Below are 21,839 nucleotides of genomic sequence, written 5' to 3'. Positions count from 1 at the left end.
CCCTGCCTGCCTGCCTGCCTGCCTCGCTGTAGGGCAGGAGCGCGGCCCGGGCCCGAGGCCTGCTTAAGGGCCCGGCAGCTGTGCTGTGCCCGAGGGTGTCAGAAGCTGTGACCCAGGGCTGAGTGACGGTTGCTTTATGGCCCCACCACCCTGCAATTTGTGGTTTCCGACAAAAATGTTCACCCCCTGTTCTCCAGAAATCCAAACAGGATTATTTTCCGTTTTTTTTTTTTTTTTTTTTTTTTTTTTTTTTTTTTTGTCTCCTGGAAAGCCAGCATTTGCTCCAGATGTTACGCAGGCTTTTCGAACACCACTGATGATAGCCACGGTTTTCCAAAGCACAACTTCTATGCGGCAGTGCTGATGGGATGGGGGAGACAGCAGAGCAGGAGTGTTCCCTCACCCGGTGCTGCTGAGAGGTCATCAGAGGTCTGCAAAATCAGTCATCACCTGGCTGTGAGTACTCTGGCATCTGCAAGTGGAGACCCATCACATGTCGAAAACAGTTGCATATGAAAAGCAAAGTCCTGGTTGAAGTCCAGAATGTCAATGTTTACTTCACAATCAAATGTTTTCAACATCTAAAGGCAAACAGATTGAGCTGAGCACGCTACAGCTTTTTACACCAAATACACATTTCTAACGTGTAATCTCAGTAGCCTTCTTCCAAACTCTAAAATGGGTACCTGCACTGAAGTCAAGATTCGTGTTATCCCTGCCTTTTGCACTGATGAGTGCTGCCAAGCAGTCCTCTTGATGGTCACCAGCTGCTGTCTTATGGGTTATAATTAAATGAAACACTTGGTGTGTGCAGAAAATCATGCTGTGTCCACAAGAGCCAGAGAAGCCAGTGTCCACAAGAGACAGAGAAGCCTGCAACTTTATTCAAGTAAAGGGAGAGTCCACTATACCATACCCCCATAGGCTCTCTCTCAAGTTTTTGGAGGACGCAGCCTCCTTTTATCCTAAACTCTTGGCCGCATGTTGCCCTCTTCCTTTCCCCATTAGCTGAGGTACTAGGAAGGTACAGACTTCCCAAACTGCCTATTACACATTGTCCTAAAGAATAGAAGCTCAAATTATCTGGGTCCTGCAAAAAATGCAGGTTGATGTTCACGAAGACATTAAGACCCATTTTTAAGACGTTAACACCCATTTCTCCTAAAATCCCCACAGCCATTCTTCCAGAACCTGATTGGTTCTTTCAGATCAAGTCACTTGTGAAGACATTAAGACCCATTCTGCCATCAGTAATTAGCACAATGAGTGTCCACAGCTAGGATCTCAGATGATGTTATAATGTATACAAATAATAATCCTACCACTCTCTTTTTCAAATCCCTGTTTATAATAAACACCACAGACCTTAGAAGCAGGGACTTGTCTCAAATCCCACAGATGTCTCTGGCAAAGCACTGGACTGTGATCACCCGTCTCCTGTTGCAGTAAGCAATCCATCACTGGTTTCTAGTCAGAGAATGGAGGGTGTTCTCCAGAGGAAGGATCTGCAATATTAAGAGCTCATGACTGGGTCATTTAAAACCAGCCTGTTCCTTAAAAGGAAAGATCTAAGAAAAGATCTGCAGAGCCAACCCACATCAGAATAATCAGACTGAAATCAGAGAGGAATGTTAGCTGGTGCTACAAACAAGCAACCAACTGTGGCCAAGTAGCCACAGTTGTTTGGCCTACACTAGAAAAATATTTACAAATTTGGCAATAAAATCAAAGCTGACAATGGTCATCTGCTTCAGGGTCAAGCCTTTCCCTGGGTTTTGTGGCATTTTGTTCTTTATCCAAATATAACCCTTCCACATTCTGTAATGACTGGACTATTTGAGAGGCCTATGTGGAACCTAGGGGAATAAAGCCACTAAAATTATCCTGTTCTTGGGGAAATGGAAGTATTTCTAAGTGTATGAATTAGTTCTGCTCAACCTTTATCAGAAAGCTTCTTCTGTTACAGTTTTGGTTTTAGTACCTTAGGAAAAGTCACAAAGTCCTCAGTAAAAAAGATGTAAAATAATAAGCACTGAACAACTTTTGGCACCAACAGTAGTTGGTGGGATGACTGAGTACTTGATTCAAGGCCCCATTAAGTGCTGACATGTTTACAAGCCACACTTTATTACTGAACATACTGGGAATTTGGCAGTAGGGAAGTCTGAATCTGTTCCAGACTACAAAGGTGAATACATTCTTGTCCTCATGTCATTTAAGACTGTAATGCCACAGTCTGATTTTATCATGAAATTGTACAAACTGGAATATGAACTTAAAGGAGACAAGAACTCTTAACAGCAGCCTGTCATGACTCTGCTGGGGGGAGTGGGTGGGAGGTCCACAGCCAAAATGACAGCTGTTCTCAGTTGTTGTGAGCTGACTGGATCCCAGAGCGATGGGGTTTCCAGCGCTGAAGGCCACCCTTAGGAGTCAGAAGGTGCAGGTGAGATCACATAAGGGTGATGTGGTATCACAGGGCAACCACAGGCTCTGCAGGACTTTCTCACAACACCAGGACAGCCCCTGCAAGCAAGACATAGGATTCTCCTGTTTATAAGCAGTACCAGAAGAACCCAGGTCTTACAAGTGGCACCATTCCTCCTGGAGATGTTTTAATTGATTCCAAACAGCTGTTCCTTTATTGTGTAGGTGTGAGAAACTTACAGATCTAGGAGGTGGCTGTGAACTCTTCATTTACAGAAGAGAAAAAGCAAATGAACCTGCGACTCACTGGTGATGACACACAGAATGAGTCTGAGAAGGATGCAGGTGCAGGGTGTACTTACTAGCAAATTCACTCCAGAAATTGTCAGAAATGGCCAAAGAAAAATCAGCAGCAGCTAAGAGGGACTGCAACAGGCTGATCACCAGCTGGGAAGGCTTCTCTCCCTAGGCCAGGCAGCAAGGAGAAGAAGGGTGGTGAACAGGGATCCAGGGTACCAGTGGCCAGAAATGGGAGCTGCCATCTGGGAGCAGCTTGGAAAAAAAAAAAAGAATCACTAGAGGACTTGCCAGTACCAGCTTCCAGGACACTCCACCCAGCTGCCCCTAATGCCTGTAAGAGATGTCAGAGCTCAGCATCTTTTGAGACCAGATCCTGTTTGAGCTCTTCATTGCCCAGAAGGATAGGCAGGGCATGAGAGCAGCAGGGTTTTCTGAACCTGCTGCTCTCAGGTTCTGCTTGTACACAGCAGAGTCAGGTGCCAGGGCTGCTCACAGCTCTTTGGCCTGACTTCCTAGCTTAGCATAACAGTTTCTCTCAAAGTTATAAACCTCCTTTGGCCTGTCACTTAGTCATTACAAGTTAATTTCTTATTTTCCTCTGTTGTTATAGATGCAATTATTTGTTAAATAATGCAATTACTGTACGGCATGGACATATGTGGGACAACTCCTCTATGCTTGTTTTTCGGTATTTAAGTAGTGCATAATGCAATTTATGAAGTGCAGGAGTCACTTCTGAATCTACCTCAGAAGGCTCAATCCACATACTGTGGGACTGACTAATGTACTGGGCACATGATGCATCTCATGAGTTCTTTACATGGGATTTAGACCTATTTTTATCCTTCCTTTTGTCTTTCTCACACTGGAGTAATGCAAGTAAACCCATCATTTGACAAATAAAATCTGGCAGAAGGAAAGGGTCTTAATAAAGGAGATGCAGCTGCAGAACTGGTTGAAATGTGGTGATGTGGGTGCCAGCTGGCCAGTCTTTCCCCCACATAGAACTGAATGAACAGCAAAACTGCTCCACATCACACATCAATGCTAGGTGACACCCAGGAAGGGTAAAAAATTACAGGTTAATAGCCTGAAGCTCTAAAGGGAAATAGAGAGTAAGGGAAGAAGGCAGTAAAAGCAGTGACAGGGAATGAAAAGGAAGATTCAAAGTAGAAAAAAAAAATGTATTATGCTATTAGCCAGAAATTATTTTGGCAAAATAACACTTCATTATTTTTTAATGCATTTAGTCCCCGTAAAAGGAAATTTTCCAAATTCTCTTTCTTTATAAAATAAACTAGGAATTGTGGGCAAGAGAAGCTGTATCACTTCCAGTAAGTCTACTTACACTCAGTCCCAATACATGGTAGCATTCAAATGCTTTTTCTTCTGCCATGCAAGAAGAGTATACTGGAAAGCATTCCCAGAGTCTGATCACAAGGTCAGCCCCCGTGGCTGGGGAATTGTGAGTCAGTTCAAGAGAGGTAGGAGCAGCTGATATCGGTTTGGCTTGCACATTTGTGGGGAAATGGGATGAAGATAAAAAAATTGCTTTGCCTGGTGGGCTGAGAAATTGAGAAAGGGGACAAAGGCAGCTTGTGAGGGAACAAGAACCTAATGTGGGAGAACTGTGAGTTCTCTGCACATGGCCTGAAGAACTTGAGGAGAGCTTTGTCCATCACTCCCAGAGGGAGCTCATCCCCACACTGGGGCCAGCACCATATGCATACACTGTTGCAGGGACTGTAGGGCAGGAAGCAGGGACGTAGAAGGAGTACATCCACAACATGTTGAAGAGGGCCTTCAGTGAGAGGAATGGAAGATCCATCACATCCAGGGAGCCACATCTCTGCTAGGTTTGCATTGACAAACTGAATGTGTTTCACGGCACACCAGAATTATGTCCAAAATGGGTGAGTCTCAGGAGTCTGTGTCACTGGCTGATGCCTCAGCAGAGAAGGCAACGCAAGCTCCTGACACTGACCTAGGGGTTGAAATGGAATGATTTCTGACCATCTGCCCTCACTAGCCTTTCCTTACAGTCAGAGCCGTACTTACCGACTGGTATGTAACCAAAAAGGAGACCAAGGACATGATTCCTGCCAGAATTCTGACAGCCACATGTAATCTGGCTATTGATAAAGGTGGGGGAGGGGGATGTGAATTTCCCTTTAAGAGCTCTCCCTTTGATGTCAAACATCTTTCTTCAACTGCTTTCTACGCACCAGAACTAGTTCTTTGTTCTTTAGTGTCTCCTCTAGTTGTTAATAGAGCAGGAGGAGCAGCTAGCTGAAACCAGGGATGGGACTGTGGCCCTGTTTGTGCACTCCTGGTGAAACACTGCGTAGCTCTTGTGGTCTGCACACCATGGGTTTGCCACAACTGTACTAGTCTTTTCTGGTGGCTCTCCTCTTATTTTCTGCCTCGTGAAGTCAGTCATCTGATTAAACAAGTCTTGCACTCATTTTTTTAACAGTAGGATTTATCCGTAATTTAGGAAGAGAACTTTCTAACTTGTTATAAAAGGAAGGAAAATCAAAAAACATAGTAACACAAGAACAAAGACTATTCTGTTAGAGGCTTCAGACTGAACTGGAAAATGGCTTTGTTGAGAGGGGAATTTGTCTTGAGGTTAGACCACTGAATGCATATAACAACATGGAGAAATATGAGCTCTAAGTATGGAGTTTGATGAAGGAATTCCAAATGACAGGTTTTTGTGGAAATACAGCCTCCAGCTGCACTGATATGTCTCACTGCAGCTGTGTCAACAACACCCAATGGCCAAGATGAAAATGCTGGGATTCTTTCTGCTGGTTGTAAGCCAGAATGTTCTGAGCTGCCCTACCTCTGCTGGCAATATCAGCTGCATGCTTCAATTAAGATTATAAAAAAAACAAAAAACAAAAAACCAAGTTTTTGCCTGATGTCAAAAGTTCTCAATTACACCAAAAAAGGTTCAATCACATTGCAGACTGGTGAGAAGCTGCAGCAAGTCACTGGATGTCAAATGGATAAGCAAGGAGGATACATTTACTCCTGGAAGTCTGGGATAAAGGGATGGGGAGAACCAGGGGATGATAATGCATAAGGAGTAAAACTGTACTGTTGCTGCATAGTGTTACTTAATTTTATTAAGTAGCTTAATTTACTTAATAGAGGAGGGGGGGATACTTAATGCACCACTCATCAATATACTTTTTCTCTGCAGAGCCTGAGAAGGCCTTAGCAGACATTATGGGCACAGAGCCCATATACTTGGAAGCATGCAGGCTGATGGAAGTGGTGCCTGTCTGTCAGGTTACAATGTAAGATGTAACCAAAAGTATGTATTCTATCACCATCTGTTAAAACCAGGTGGGGCAGTGTTCTTTATCTCTTCCATGACACATCCCTGATAACTCCCTCTAGGGGGTATCTTCTGTTAATGGGCCATCCACCCTCACTGCATGACTCAAAATTACATCATCCCATTGTGAGATGCTCTGCCCAGAGGGAGGAACCAAGCATTCCTGCCTGGGTATAATCTGAGGTTTGGGACACCACACTCAGCCCTTACCTACTGGGTTCCCAGAGAAGAGCTACATAACCACTACTGGGCCTTAGAGGAAGACCAGACCCTTCTACAGGATCACCCCTTCAAGAGAACCACATCTATCACTTCAGGAGGACTGCAGCCACCACCTAATCGGACTGGTACTGCCACCCTGCCAGACAGGGTGTCAGGTTGTATTCTGACTGTCAGTGCTTCTGTACTACTGCATTTATTTTTAATTTTCCTATTAAATTGTAGTTCTGATTTTGAGTCTTTCACTGGTTTGCTTTCAAACTAGTACACTGTCTCACACTTTATTCAAAATTTGGCCAAGCCTTACATAAATCAGAACCACCATGATCTAGGACATAAAGGTATCAAAGACATTGTTAGTGCTATGGTGGTGAGTAGCCAGTAACAGTGGGGGCAGCGTTTTCAAGAATAACAGGAATTTGAGGCCTCTCCCAGGCCTGAAAGTCATCAAGGAGTATAGTGTGGTAGAAAAAAACATAGGAACTCTGAGCATCCCTAATGTTTCTCATCCTCTGCACATGAAAGTTTTGTGTGGCAACTGATGTCCTTTCATGGAGTTACCCCCAAAAGCAACTGATGCTCTTCCATGGGACACAAGCCCTCAGTGCTTCTAACCCCTACAGGGCCACAGATAGGACTGAAGGGACTCATATCCCACTCTGGGTTCTGCACAGGAAGGTGCTACATTCACCAATGGACAGGCCCAAGATGCCTGAATTGAAGCTCAGAGCTGAACCTGGGTCTCCAGGCTGGCACAAAGCAACAGAAGGTCCAATCCAGTCAAAATCAGTCCGGGAAAACATCTCTTTTGTATACCAATTCCCACTGCCATGGCTCTGTCACATCTCCTGATCACTGGCCTGCTCAAGACCTGCAATGCTTCCTGAAGTTTGGAGGAAATAGCCAGTGTCTGAACATTGAACTAAGGAAACTATCCTCCTTGTTAATTTTGCAGTAATTTTTTGTATGTCTCTGTTTACCTTTCTGTCTTCCCAGTCCACCACAACCATTACACAATTAGAATTGGAAGACAACTGCATTTTGGTAGAAGGAGCCATGTGCATAGCAGAGATGTGAGAGAATCATCCCTTCAAGAACTAGTACACAATCTGACATTGTTTGCAGTCAAAATTATTGCTCATCAAGTTCAAGCATCTGAAAGAAAACCAATTTTAACCAAATAACTGTTGTTCCCAGGCAAAAACATTCACATTCTGAAAGTCATGATATTTTCTGCTGCACTACTTTTAAAATGTACAAGCTTCTGAAAAGCAGACGTGTGCATATAGTGGCGGTCTGGTGACTGGAACTGTTATCTTCATTAGCAGATGTGACAGTAATTACCACAACTAAGTCATTCCAGTTTATGCTTAGCCAACAGAAAACATGTTTTGGTCAGGAAATTCCATTCTCCAATATGACATGGAGAAACTTTTCTAACCAGATTAAGGGAATAATGCAAAATGTTCAGATATGAACGGGTGCAAATGTTCCTTCAATTTGAAATTGGGATATACAAAAAGCATTTTGATAGGCCATGGGATCTGAAAGAAAAGATTCTTGGCCAAAGGCCTCTTCGTTCACTGAAGACAAAGATCTATGTGAAACTGATGTCTCTAGGGCTTTATTTGTGTTAGGAAGGATACAGGGTTAAATACACCTATAACCTACACATTAATTACTGTCTGGATAACATTTCTCATATTGCTCATCTTGCATTATTCCCTTGGTATCTTGGGCATTAAGAAGACAGTAAAACCAGTACATTCTTTGGACTCATCCTTCTTATACTCCCTTCTTTTCTTCCAAAACATCTCTAATGAGCACCTAGACATATCAGGAGCTGAAACCATTGCCAGTTTGCTTTTGGATAATGTGTCCTACCTCAATGTTTTTCAGCTCTTGGGGGGCTGTATGCACACAAACACTGATGGCAGTAGAAGATAAGTAACGTGTTTCATTTCAGTCTCTCACCCTGAAAATATTACTCAGACCATGAGCAAAATCAATCTCTCAGCTATGTCTCTGATGGGAACCCAGAGTAACAGTGGAAATCTAGACTTAAAGTGATGTGATTAAATATTTGGCCTGCTCAATTTCCAGCATGTCTGAAAACCAGTCCCTCAAGAGAAACTTAGTTAATTTCTGGAGCATCTCCCACATCTTTGGGTAATTCCACTCCATGGAGCAAAGTAGAATAGTTACTAACTTCCCTATTGGGTCTGGCTGAGATGGAATTAATTTTCCCCATGGCAGCCCTCATAGTGCTGTGATTTGTATTGGTAGATAGAAAGGTGTTAACAAACACAGGAAAGTTTTGGCTCCCAAATCATCAAGCACTGTCTCTCCAATATCCCCCCTCACCATTAGGCTGGTGGTGGGCAAGATCTTGGGATGGAACATAGCCAGGACAGCTGATCCAACCTGACCAAAGGGATATTCCATACCATACATCTCCTCAGCAATAAAAGCTACTAGAAAAGCTGTGGGTAGAGGGAGGGATGATGGGAAGCGGCAGCACATTTGTTGTTACAATGTTTGTCTTCTGGACCACTATGTGTATACACCACTATACAACACCGTGTACGGAAGCCTGACTTTCTGGGAAGTGGCTGGACGTCATCTGGTAATGGGAAATAGAGAATAAATATTTTCTTTTCCTTTGCTCTAGTGTGTGACCTTTTCTTTTGCCTTATTAAACTTTCTCTTGACTCAAAAGGGCTTTTTCTATGTTATTTTCTCCCCCGTTCTGCTGAGGAGGGGAGTGACAGGCTTGGTGAGCACCTGGTGTACAACAAAGGTCAACCTACCACAACTTCTTGCAGCCAGATATGGACTGTGATGGACCAGAGGTTCTACCTAAAAGCACAGCTTTGTGCAGACCCCAGCACAGCACCAAGAGAGAGATCAGTGCATTGTTAACATACTTTTCTTCCCCAGGAAACAACTTTGGAGAAGAGACTGCACCATACTTTGCTGAGGCATTAATAGTGAGTTACCTGAAATCCAAGGTCATTTGCAGCCCTCACTTGGCATGACTTCACTTGGCAATGCCCACATGATTTCCTGGCATAATTCTGCTAAGAGCTTAGTTCAGAAATATGAGAGGCTGAGAGGACACAGTGCTGTATGAACTACACCAACATTTTTTCAGGACAGCTGTGTGTGTCTGGCTGAGAAACAAACCTTCAGAACTGTGTAAGAGAACACAACTTCATACAAGTTTGCAATTCTCCAGTAAATATTTTTACTGGAGAGGCTTGACTTCTCTGGATAGTTCCTGTCTCAAAGCCTCTTAATCATTTGGTACTTTCAGAAGCTGCCCTGAAGCAAGAGCTCTTGGTCAAGGGACAATGGTGAGAGTGGAACAGAGACAAGAACAGAATTGCAGGATGTGTTGCAGGCAAGACATGAGCTGTATGAGAGAAGTTTGCGTAACACAAAGTCCTAATGCTTTTGCTGTTTCAGGAAGATAATCACTGTGATGTTCTATGCCTGTTTGAGGACACACAGTGCCACAATCTCTGGGCTGCTGATGTCCCATGCACTGAAAATTTCAGTGTGTCTGATATCCCTCTTTTTCATCCTCACTTGGGAGCCTTCGTATGGCATCTGGCTGCAGCTGGCTGGAAGATCACATTCCCTCTACACACTTGTCTCTCTGTAGGGCAATTACCAAAGGAAGGAGCTGAACCTCAGCCACAAGGAGTTCTCTGAGAAAGAAGGACAGCTCCTGGGACAGAAGCTCAGTAACTTACTACTTTTGCAAAGCCAGGATGTCATGGTTTAGGAACAGCACAAAAAATGTTCTGGTTTAAAATACAGTGTGAAAATTAAATTCTTTAACCTGCTTCCTTCTAATAATGGAGAAAACACTAGGAGAGGCTACAAGATATAATCACTATTTATTGAAAAATGGTAATAACCACAACAACATTAATAAAAGAGTATATAAAAGAGAGAGTATTTTACCCACCAAATAAAGAAAGACACTTTGCAAAGACAGTGCCCAGCATGGTTAACTTTCCAGTTAACCAGCCTGAAAAACAACAGAAAAACAGGGACAAGACAAAAGCCGGTGGGACCTGAGAGAGTTCTGAAACAGGCTGGGGACTCTTTTCCTGGGCCTGACCTTGTGGGAGCAGGACTGGAATGCTCTGGCTGCAGCTTGGGCTATGGCTGCAGCTCCAGCTGCAGTTATTGTGGCTGCAGCTTGGGGTCCACATAGCTCAGCTGGGCTCCACTCCACGTGGCCACTGCTCTCTCCCTTTTTTCTTTTTTTTTCCTTTTCTCAGAGCAGCATCTCAGGTTCACCAGCTCTAACCTACAGAACCAAACCAGAAAAACTTCAGCTCAGAGAAAGGGGAAAGGCACCGCTGGTGGCAGAGAGGGGCTAGCTCCACCAGGCTGACCCCTGAGCCCAAGCCCAGTAAAAGATGGTGACCCTTCCACTTCCAGCTCCAGCTGCCTGTTGCTGAACCCACACCCCTGCCATGATGTGGGTGGTATGGAATTAAATAGTGCTAGAAACTCCACCACTTTTCTCTATGACCATGACAAAAACCAGCCTCTTCACTGAGAAAGAAAAAAGCAGAGATTACGGGTTGAGATAGGAACTATTTACTGGAAACAGCAGTGAGATAAGAAAATGAGCAGTAACAGCAACAATATTAATAACAAAATTATACAAGAAGAGGATGATTTACATGCAAAGAATGCTCACCAACTGACTCAACATGGCATGACCTCAAGACACAGAATGATGGACTCTCTGGGCCCCTGCTTTTCCTGGCCTGCAAGTCACGCCCACCTTCCTCTGGGACGTGAGAGTCCTGTACTTCCACCCCTGGCAGTGACATGAGGTGGTGAGAATAAAAACCTAGACATGCCTTTTGCTGCCTGTTCGGAGCTTCCCCTCCCAAAGACACTTGCCTCTGCCATGTGCTGTGAACCCCTTTGGTCTAAGCTCGGGCAAAACCAAATGTAACTCAAACTCTTTAGCAGTGTCTGATTGGCCGCTCACCCCGGGTCCGCCCCCAGCCCTCCCCTTTCCCCTTCTCCAAATAAAAGAGAAGATCAAGGAAGGCCCCGCCTCTTTTGGCTCGGCTACCCTTTCTGCGAACATCTCTTGTCGTCTGTTTCTTTTGAAAGCTTCTAACTGTGGGAAATTGAGCGCATGCCCACGTGGGTCCAGGCTCTGCCCCCTCATGGCTACTGCAAAAAAATTAACTTTGTTGTGGCCAAAAGCCAGGACACAGGAGTACAGGCACTGGGGAGCTGGATAGTGTCAGCACAGTGAACATGTATTTCCTTCTCTAGCAAAAGTGCCCCATGACCTGGTAGGTAGTACAAAAAACAGGGCACCCAGATCCAGAGCTTTCTAGCTGGCTCATAGGCTCACCCTCATTGTAGGTGACTCTAGCAGCTGTGAATCATGTATGGGAACACACATGCAGCATGAGAAACCACAGTAACAGAGCAGTCTGTCAGAGAGGAAGAGGCTGAAAGAGAAGAACCCCAGTGCATATAAAGCAGAAAATTGCACTCTACTAAAATTTCACAGGATCAGAACTGTTGTTTGTTTTAAGCTTTGGATTGCAAAGTTCAGGAGCTGTTTCAGTTTTTCTTAAGTAGCCCAAACCTAATGGTTTTAGCCATTGCACAGTAAGAAGCAAGACTAGGAAGGCACAGACTAGGGAAGGAACAAAACTAAGCTGCCTAATCTGCCTATTCAGACAAAGTGAGAACCCAAGTATGCTAGTAGTCCTTCAGAGGAAAAGCAAACAAAACAACTAGTATTTCAATAATCTCAGGTGCTGTTACTACACTGTGAAAGACTGGCATGAATATCTGAATGTCCTTCTTCCCTCAGTATGTTCAACACACATGCTACCATAATGGCCATAAGCATGTGCTGTGAGCATCCAGTGTTCCTTGAGCATCTCAGTAACATAATGCCTTCTGTTTCATTAATGCCTTCCTTCTCCTAGTTCAGTATTTCCATTGATATCTCTTTCTAATAAAACTCTATATTTTTAAAATATGGAACAATTAAAACTGAAGCAAGGGCAAGTCAACCTGCCCCTGCCTTGAAAAAGCCTGCAGGCAACACAGAGATCAGTACTAAAACTTTTGATCTTCCTAGTCCAGAAAAATGCCTCTCCAAAATTCAAGGTTTTACGTATCTTCTCTCCTTCCAGCTCACTTGAAGCAGGAGCAGCAGAGATTACTGCAGAATCTGTTTCTTTCTGTTTTGTTTCTTAAAGGAATATTTTTAAGTCAGCTAAATTCACCATCTGCCTCCATCCAACCTTCCATACATGGAAAATTTGGATGAGAAATTCTCTCTGAGAATGCGAAGCAAGTGTTGGCAGCAAGTCCTATCTCTCCCAGTGTCACAGCAGACACAAATGAATTCACACATACCCTGCTCTAAGTAGAACTTACACCTTGAGGTGTGTGATGCATGTGAATTGGCATTGGCACATGTACAGCTGGGCAAAGCTATCAGATGAAGCTGAATTCCTCTCCTCTGCTAATCAAACATAAGCAGGGTGAGTCTTAATATTTTAGATGTGACAAGGAGAATCTGGCCATTTTTCATAGTGAGAAAAACAGACAGTGTCTATTTATAAAAGAAATCCTCCCTCTCTCTACCTTCCTCCTTCACAATGTAAATGATTTGCTAAGAATTTATTCAAGCACAGGATAAACTGTCATTGCCAAAACAGGGCAATGCCACAGCACTACCTAAAATAGAGGAGTATTACCAAGTCCTGGAAAAAGAAAGCCAAAACTGTCTTCTAGTAAGATAGGGTTCAATAATCCCTGAAAGGGCAAAACTGAATCACCAGCTAAAATGCCTCCAGAGATAAGGTTTGAGAGCTAATGCATCTTCTTACTCCAAGACCAGACTCTAGGAATTCAGCTCAGAAAAGTCAGCTTGCTTGCAAGCTGCATTCTCAGCTAGATCTAACATCACCATCCTGAGAGCCTGCAAATGACACTATGGTGGTTGAGGGGCATCTTTAAAGCTATTAATGTAGGCCTGTCTCTGGACCCCTTTGTCTTTGTAAATCACTGCAACCATACCAGTCTTTGGGACTGCTATTTCAGATTATGTAAATAAATGTGTCTGCATGCCTTGTTCTTAACCTGGCTTGAGGTAAAGTCACTAGCTCACCCAGAGGCATTCCTCTCTCTCTGTAGCCACTCAGATTGTCTTAGGAGCTGATAGCACGAAGGACCTAAACGAGGACATGTCTTCTGCTTGCCCAGGCTAACAAAGAAACTTTCTTTCTAATCATGGGAATGGGGACTGCACATGAGGTCCAAGGAGGGGGAGAGATGATGTTCATGCACTAAGAGAGGCACATGGCAATGCCAACCCTGTAACGCCAGACAGCCAGACTTTGTAGCAGGCTGAAGGCAGAGGACCAGCCTGGGCTCTGATCTGCTGTGCTGCCAAGAGGAGCCAAGAGAATGGGAAATGTCCCTAGGGGCACAACCCCAGCCAGAGGGGCCTTACTAGCAAGTACACATTCAAATGCAGCCCACTGCGTCAGCCTCTCCCCGTCACATGACTGAATATGATCCACATCACATCCTTCTGTATGACAGATGTAAGGGACCTGATATGTGGAATTTCACACTAAGAGGCAGAGAGAAACTGAGAAGGTAACTCCACTTGGAAGCTTGCAGACCTCTGTGGGACAGAGACAAGATATGGTGAGATAACAGACAAGCCCATTGAAAGGGACCGCAGTTTTTCCATGTGCCTGCTGAAGAATGGGAAAAAAGGGTCATCCTTGAGGTTACAGTAGGCCTTCTGCTAGACATGACATCCTCATTCTCACCATGTCTGGATCTAGGTCTCTTCTTTTACAGATGGCCAGTAATCTCCTGACCACAGAAGATGCCACTGCACTAGTCACAACCATCAGAAAAAACAGATCTCCCTCCAAATTCAAGACTCCAGGACCATACACTACGCATTTTTAGGAAGTGGGTGGATCACAGAGCTGCCCCTTTCCAAGACTGTTTTGCCACTTGCTGTTTGTTTCATTTATTGCATAGTCATTAATAAAAAAAAGCTAGTATTTGACAACCCTTCCAGGAGCCATGAAGAATTTGGCTTTGGTCTAGCTCTGGAGAGGTGCTTGTAGTTTTACCACATTTCACTCCCTTCCATTTTGTAACAGCAGAACTAGAACAAGGAGTGAATTACCACTGGAGGACAAATTCTGTTCATCCCCTGAGCTGTCTTTCTCCAGGGTAACCTAAGATGCTAGATACTGTGAAGTACTTTGATATTCTGTCAGTATGTCTGAGGAATAGAAGATGGATGCTTCAGGGCATTGAAAGCAAGGCAGTTCTGTTTAAAAAAAAATCCAAATCAAACATTAAAGGGCTGGTAGAAAGGAAAAAGAAACCAAAGAGACCAAATCTTAGTATACTCTGTAGCAACGTGGGAGCATGACACGTATTGTTGTAACCTCATGCGCTGCCTCTATTGCTTCTGAAATAGGAGACTGAGAAATGTTCCTAAGCTCCTGAGTAAGAGCAGGGGTTGCATTGAAGATCAAACTTGGGGAGAGACCTGGGTATATATTAATCCAATCCTGACCTTCCCATCCATCCACTGGTTCTTCATGGGAGCAGTTACAGAAGGTGTTAGGGGCCTCAGGGCCCTCCATCCACGTTTGGGAGCACCATGATTAAAGGAAAGAGCATTTTCACAAAAATTACATTTGGGACTTGGAACGTAAATATTATGTTCACACTTGAAATAAGCTAAAAATAAAGCTTATGGGCAGTTTTGGACACTCATGTAATCGGTTGTATCTAAGTTACATCTGCATGTGTTTCTTAGTTACTATATTAAATAAAGAAACTAAAAATAAGCAGAATAAATAATATTCATCCATAGTCTTTCCTGAGAGTATCAAGTACTTTCAGCAGAGATCATCTGAAGAACAGGCATTCCCCTAGTGTAAAGATTTTTTCCTGCATAAATTAAGATCAAAGAGAATTATTTTCCAAGTCTGCAAGGAGTCAGGCCTCATTCTTCAAAGGAAAACTAAAACAGGCTGTATGGGTGTAAAGAACTGCATTACAGTAGATGTGGTCCTGCTAGTTTTATTACTAATAACCTAAACAATTAATAAAATTGGAAAGAATAATAAATTTTAGCTAAATTCTAAGACATTAAAAGAGATTATTGAAATGCATTTATTTAATAGGAAACACTTCAGAAACTTCAAGGCAAGGAGTTAATCTTCAACCTAAATCTCACTATGAATCTGCTTTTTAGGGTTAATAGTTGTTCTCTTCACCTCACCCTTGAAAAAGTCTAAATTACCTGGCATTTCACAAGATAAATGGTCAATGGCATAAATTTACAATGACATTTCTGTATCCGAATCAAATGCTTGTAGATAATCATCTCATCTGTCTGACGGATTTCATTCCACCTGTGATGTAGGAAGTCTTGCATTTCAATTCTGAGTAATTGTAAATATACAGTGCCAAAGACCTTATATTGTCTTAAATCTTTGAGAAATTGGTAAAGGTGTTAATCCTTTATAGGAAACTTAAGGAAAGACATAAACAAAAGCCTCTTTTGCCCCTTTTCTCAGTGATGCATGCTTATCTTCACTTTTAAAGAATGAATAATTAGTGTGTCTATAAGAGGAATTTGGAATATGGATCATATCTAGAAACCTTTACATGGGTTTGACAGTACTAGCAATGGTGAAGCAACAGAAAGGCACATTTTTAACAACAGCTTATTCCTTCTGACAACATTTCTAAGCATTACTGTTGCCCACATTCTATTTACAATCTACTCTTTATAGGATTCCAACTTGCAGATACTGGCAATCAAACACTTTCACAAATCATGAATCAAAGTAGCCAGTACATGCTCATCTTCAGCATCACGGTACAAAAGAAACTACTGTTGCTTTTCAGCTGCTTGCATGTTGTTTTTCTGGACTGGACTGACTATGTCAAACATGCAGAAATGCCCAAGCTGGCTCCCTCCAGGTGCTGCCCAACCTCAGCACAGTTTGTTAGGCCAGACATGGTGCTTTGGCTACGCTGCTCCTGAGGCTGCACTGGCAGTCCCCCAGCTTTGCCAGGGGGTCAAACCAGGCTGGCAACCCTGGGGAAAGCCAGCAGCCTTAAAGCCAGGTCAAGCTTTCCTGTGCTGCATTCCCAGGACAAGGTCACTCTGCTACTGTCCATAGTGCAAGGATGTCTGAATGGCTTCTCCAGAGAGCCACTCTGCATCCATCAGACCCTTGGTGCTGAATGAAAGTTAATAAACCCAGCTAGACCCAGACTAGTTCAAGACTGGGCTTGAGTAGTAACAGCCAAGAGCTCCCTGCACAGTAGATGATAAGCTTCTAGATGGATCTACAGAACAGTGGATCTTAAGTTTCAAAAAAAAAGCTGTAAGAATGCATTGATAAACTTTATTTATAAACTTCAGGGAAAAATACGGTGCTTGAACCTCTAACAATGACAGAAACAAAAGCTTTCATGAATTTCCTGAGCTGCCTTGAAACTTTCAACAGTTAAGTATATAACTAACATAATACATGAACAATTCCCCTGTCATCGTGGGTATGAACAAAATCATAGTCGCATCTTTAAGAGATCAATCAAGGCAAAGTAAAATTTTTAATTATTTAATTTTAATTATTTTTAAAATAATTTAAATTTAGAAGAATAGTTTATGGTGACATCAATAATATTCGCATTGATAGCTTACTTTCTAATATTCCAAACCCCTGAATCAAGACACTGTGCTGCTGCCCATTCAGTAAATGTTAAAACATAAAACATGAACTCTGAAATGCTGAGCTGTCACTACCCTGTTTGAAATTCTTAGGAAAAAACAAATGTTGGGCCTTCTTCTGCTGACTGGAACTTCTTCTTAGGGTTACACAATGAAGCAGAGCTTTGCCAGAAGTTCTTTTCATCCGGAGACACCCAGCCCCTTCCCAGAGAGGATCATCTTTCTTGTCTGGGCTATAAAGCTCCATTGCTGGAGATATTAATCCTTTAAGGTCTTGGGTGATTTTTATTTTTAATTTTTTCAGAACTCTGTGGCACAATGTGGCCATTAACTGTTCAACTTGCAGTCTGCAAGTCCTAACAGAACGGAGAGGAGATCCATCTGGAACTGTCTCAGGGATGAACATGAATCACTTGAAATGCCAAAAATAAGAGATCTTTAGTGTAGACATTTACTAATGAACACCTACCTTGCATTAAGCTAATTTCTATACAAATTAGTAGATCTCTTTCCATCTCAGACATGGAAAAAGAGAATGATGAACACTTATTTATGGTTTGGTCTCCAGGGGTTTCCTGAAAATGAAGAGCAGAGATGGCAGAAGGCACCAACCTTAGGAGAGAATGGCTAATGTATTTAAGAACACAAGAAAGGCTTTGTTGTTCTCTGGGCGTCCACACTGACTGCACTCTCCTTGCCCTTTGTACCACAATGAGTTGAACTTTTACCAAGGTTGTGGGATTTGGCATGTTAAATGCATCCTGAATTAGATGTCATCTACAGTGAGGTCAAAGGCTGTATCAGCAAGATCCCCAACAGCATCCAAATCCCATGGAAGTGATTCAGGTGAGCTACTGAATTTGTGTCCTTAGCTCCCTGTACACAGTACATATGCTCCAGACACTTGGAGGGATGGAGGTTCAAAGGGGTAAGTTTTCTTCCAAGTGAGAAATTCAGCCAAGTTCCTTCAGAAAAGTAAATGCACAAAGAGAGTCACAATGTTCACACATCTCAGTACACACAGACTGACTAAGCAAAGCCTTTGATCTTCTGGAGAAGCTGCTACCTCGGGATCTTAGAGCACTGAGGAGAAAAAACGGAATGTGAATAGGTATTTGCTCACTGTGTAAAACAAACTGATTGATTTCAGGTCTGATCCAAATGAGTGTCCATCCTCATCACAAGCCCATCCCAATAGGTGACTGTCATAGAACCTTTCACTGACAGCTTTGCTTTAGCATCAAAATTAAAGTGCTTCATAAAGGTAGGACATGGTATTACAAAGGATACAGTATTTACTGTCTGAAATAGACATTACTCAGCTTTTCTAGGTCTGCAGTTTCCATGGATAGCAGCAGATGGTGCTGTCCTCCTTGCTGGAAGCCAACGCAAGAACTTGAGCATTGCTGAGCTAAGTAACACTTTTGCACTACCAGCTCCACTGTGTTTCTTAACTGCTGTGCAGATTTTCAGCTAATTGGGTGAGACTTAGCTGTGGATAAGGTTTCAGATGAACTTAAGCAAAGGCTTGGGCTGTTAGCTCGCATCAAACAATGCTGCTGTGCTTCACAGCTAGTGACACTTGTACTACCATGCTTTGCAGTTTTTAATAGCCATTATGGTATTCAGCGTATCCTCATTCAAACAGAAGCAAAATTCAAAGAGTAACTAAAGTGATCAGAGATCTGGGGGACAGAACTGTCTGGATTAGACAGCCTAGCCAAGCAGTGGCTGCTGGGATGAGGACCAAATAACCATATGCAATTGTAAGAAAAAGAAAGTCAGGTTTACTACTGAGTCTTGTTTCAAGGCAGAGGGAGAAGGAGGTATAACTGAGAAGAATGGAATTAACCTGAACAAAAGGTCTTTGTTCTGACAAAAGGCTTGACTGCACAAGGAGTCAAGAACTCATATCTCTCAGTGATGGGCTGAATAAAAGCAGGACAGATGGAAGAATGAGAGGAGAGCTGGAGGCAGGTATCAGTGGCTGTTTCATGGTCATGCCTGTGTTTTATCTGTGCTTCCAATAGAACTCTTTGAAACAGCACAACCAACAACTCTGAGAACTTTTTTAGGAATATTGATAAGGATGGAAACATAAAGATTTCTGTGGCAGCCTTCTGGAAAGCCCTGATGCAGGTGTGCCTCTGAAAGCATGGCCAGAATGCTCTTCAGGTAGGGTACTGCTCTAGGGAAATCTCTCTGCTGCAGCACAGCTACCAGCCAGCTTTGCCGGCAACATGATGATGCTACTGGGTCCCTTCCAACTCAGACTATTCTGTGATTCTGTGACTGTTCAGGCTAAAAGGCTAAATTCACTCATAGCAAAAGCTGAGCCTAGAATGAGACCAACAGAAATACCATGACACCCAATAAATACTGCAGATGGCATCAAGGATAATGGACCAACTTTAGAATATCACAGACATTCACTGGTTGTATAGGATATACAGGATCTTGATAGACTCTTATGTCTTGCTGCTACAAGAAAGTAAAAAATAGACATCTAAACCCTCACCTGTACAATGGAGTAGACAGTTGTCTACCTGCCAAAACCACTGTGGTGCTTGGGATCAGTAGCAATGGCCAATGATATTCTTTTACAAAAAACAAAACAAAACAAAAAAAAAGGTTTAAATTGCCTCCCCACCACCATTCTGGATTTTTTCTGTCTTTCTTCCTTCATGCACCAGGCCATCTGCTCACCTATTAAAAGACAGCCAGGCCCCACTTGGATATGGAGGATTTTTCTGCTTATAATTATGCAGGTAATTAGCACTTCTAGCGCTAGCACTTCTTCTCTTACCAACAAAGCATCCCACTGAACTGAGTCCACATTGGTGAACTAGTGCACAATCTAGACCAGAATCAGACAGCAATTGTGGATTACAGGTGAGTGACTCCTGGTCCATCTTTCTTTTTTTAATTTCACTCAATACCAAATAAACATAACCTTATTCATCTTAGGATGTGAAGGGACATATGTTTTTGACCAGTCCATGACTTACCTAAGTAAAAGGTAGATGAAAAAACTCGTATGCTTAGAAGTTCTGTTGAATCAAACTACAAGTCTTATTTTCCTATTGGATAAACTTACCGTGAGAATCCTTCAGGAATCTCAGAGCTGAATGGCATTTTCATCCATTCTAAGCCTAAGATGAGAAGCATCAGCTCAACACTGTCCCCCCTGAAGCCAGAGTAAGATTTGCAAAGACAGCATATCTGTGCTGTCAGAACTTTTCCTCTGTCCTCAGGGACTTTTGGTTTTTTTCCTTCTCTCTGATTTCTCTTCTTAGGAGACCTACTTTTCCCTGGAAACCCGCTTTCAAACTACAGAACTTCTCATTCTCTTGAAAGTGCCTCTTCCTTAGTGCCTGTAGCAATCATGTCCAAGTTCTGAGAGCCTGAGCATTCAGCAGCAAACTCCTAAGAGGCTGTCAGTCGCTGCAGGCTAAACTGCTTGTCATTGGTCCCAAAAGTCCCCCTAGATTTTCAGTCAGTTCTGACATGTGACTCATCAGCTGAAAGCCCTGTTAATCATGCCCAAATATTCCCATCCCTCAGCACATACTAATGGGTTTAAATATATGCTGTAGTCTAGTTTTCAAGCTAGAAGCAATGGGTCCGTTTTGCTCTTAGCCTCCTAATGTTTTCAGAGAGAAGCAAATTACTTTGTTGGGTCCAGTCTTTATTCCTTCACGTATATCAGTGCCATACTAAAAGCATCCCTGCTCAGATGCTAGATGTGCTTTAACCTGGTTAATCTTGAGTCAGAGGTTACATGGGGTTCCCAAGTACTTCAGGCACAACTTACAAAATGGTGGTTAAGCAGTAAGCAGATGAAACTGTTGAAACCCAGTGGCCAGCAAAGACTTAATCTGATGTCATTAATGTGACAGAGTTGATATAAGGGGGAAAATAGATACAGATATGTACCCCTTATCCAGCTCCTTGATGCATTTTAGCACTGTAGCATGTGTGAAATGGTAATATTCACCTTGCAGACAAGAGTCAGAAGAGTTGTGACCTTTGCTGTCCTTACTGTTCCTACCTCAGGCTGTTTCCTCAAGATCCTCTCAGCAGCTTTAAGAACAGAGAAGGTTCACTTTACTAGATTAATACTGGCTCACTTCTTTTCAGTCAGTCACTTGAAAGAGCAGGAGTGAGCACAGAAGCCTGTGGAAGGCAAAATTGAGGAGGAAGAGAGGGAAGTGCCATAAAAACGAAGCAAGGAGGCAGGTCAGACAATGCAAGATTGTATGAGCACCACTGAAAGAAAGCTCAGAGTGGCTCTGGGCTTGGGGAGGCCCAGCACTGGGGAGCTCTGATAGTCTTAAGTTATTGAATGTAAAAATGAAGCTGATGTTCCATTGCACAGCAGGTTCCTATACAGTCTGGTCTTTTTCTGTTAAGGAAAGATTGGTCCTTTGAAGCTGGTTACCAAATCTGTCTTGCTCTGTATGCTGACAGTGATGAACTTACTTGCAAAGATGAAGGCAAAAGGTGGGAATTGGGAAACTAAAACGCTCATACATTGTTATTACCTCCTTTTGAGGTAAAGCACATGGACAAAGACTGAGGTAAGGGCCCTGCAGTCATCCCCTGCTACCTTAGCAGATCTGACAGAGGGACCTTTGCAAGAGAAAAAAAATAAATTCATGAGAAACTACAGCTCACGTTGCTTAAAAAGTTATGGGTGATAGAAATTGTCTTTAATACCTCCATGGGAAAAATATGCTA

The 21,839-nt window shown here is 42.9% G+C and overlaps 1 protein-coding gene and 1 long non-coding RNA gene across 2 annotated transcripts; one reads left to right on the top strand and one right to left on the bottom strand.

Annotated features, from left to right (window-relative positions):
• The first annotated feature begins 2,398 nt into the window (after positions 1 to 2,398).
• LRRC74A (leucine rich repeat containing 74A) lies at positions 2,399 to 21,319 on the top strand. Its single transcript, XM_039552223.1, is given in 17 exon segments — positions 2,399 to 2,446; positions 2,676 to 2,779; positions 4,624 to 4,717; positions 5,724 to 5,732; positions 5,941 to 6,018; positions 6,561 to 6,665; positions 7,292 to 7,379; positions 8,085 to 8,231; positions 9,236 to 9,285; positions 9,963 to 10,060; positions 14,167 to 14,286; positions 17,859 to 17,911; positions 17,914 to 17,945; positions 19,130 to 19,159; positions 19,161 to 19,238; positions 19,891 to 19,991; positions 21,244 to 21,319. Coding segments are annotated over 17 exon segments (1,311 nt in total).
• LOC109143206 lies at positions 10,182 to 11,275 on the bottom strand. Its single transcript, XR_002043207.2, has 2 exons — positions 11,019 to 11,275; positions 10,182 to 10,619 (listed from the first exon to the last, which is right to left on the bottom strand). It is a non-coding gene; the product is annotated as an uncharacterized LOC109143206 (long non-coding RNA).
• Positions 21,320 to 21,839: the final 520 nt, after the last annotated feature.

Source organism: Corvus cornix, chromosome 5 (genome assembly GCF_000738735.6).
Source record: "Corvus cornix cornix isolate S_Up_H32 chromosome 5, ASM73873v5, whole genome shotgun sequence".
Taxonomy (NCBI): Eukaryota; Metazoa; Chordata; class Aves; order Passeriformes; family Corvidae; genus Corvus; species Corvus cornix.
Note: the sequence above shows the minus strand (reverse complement) of the source record. Positions and strands in the feature narration are given on the sequence as shown.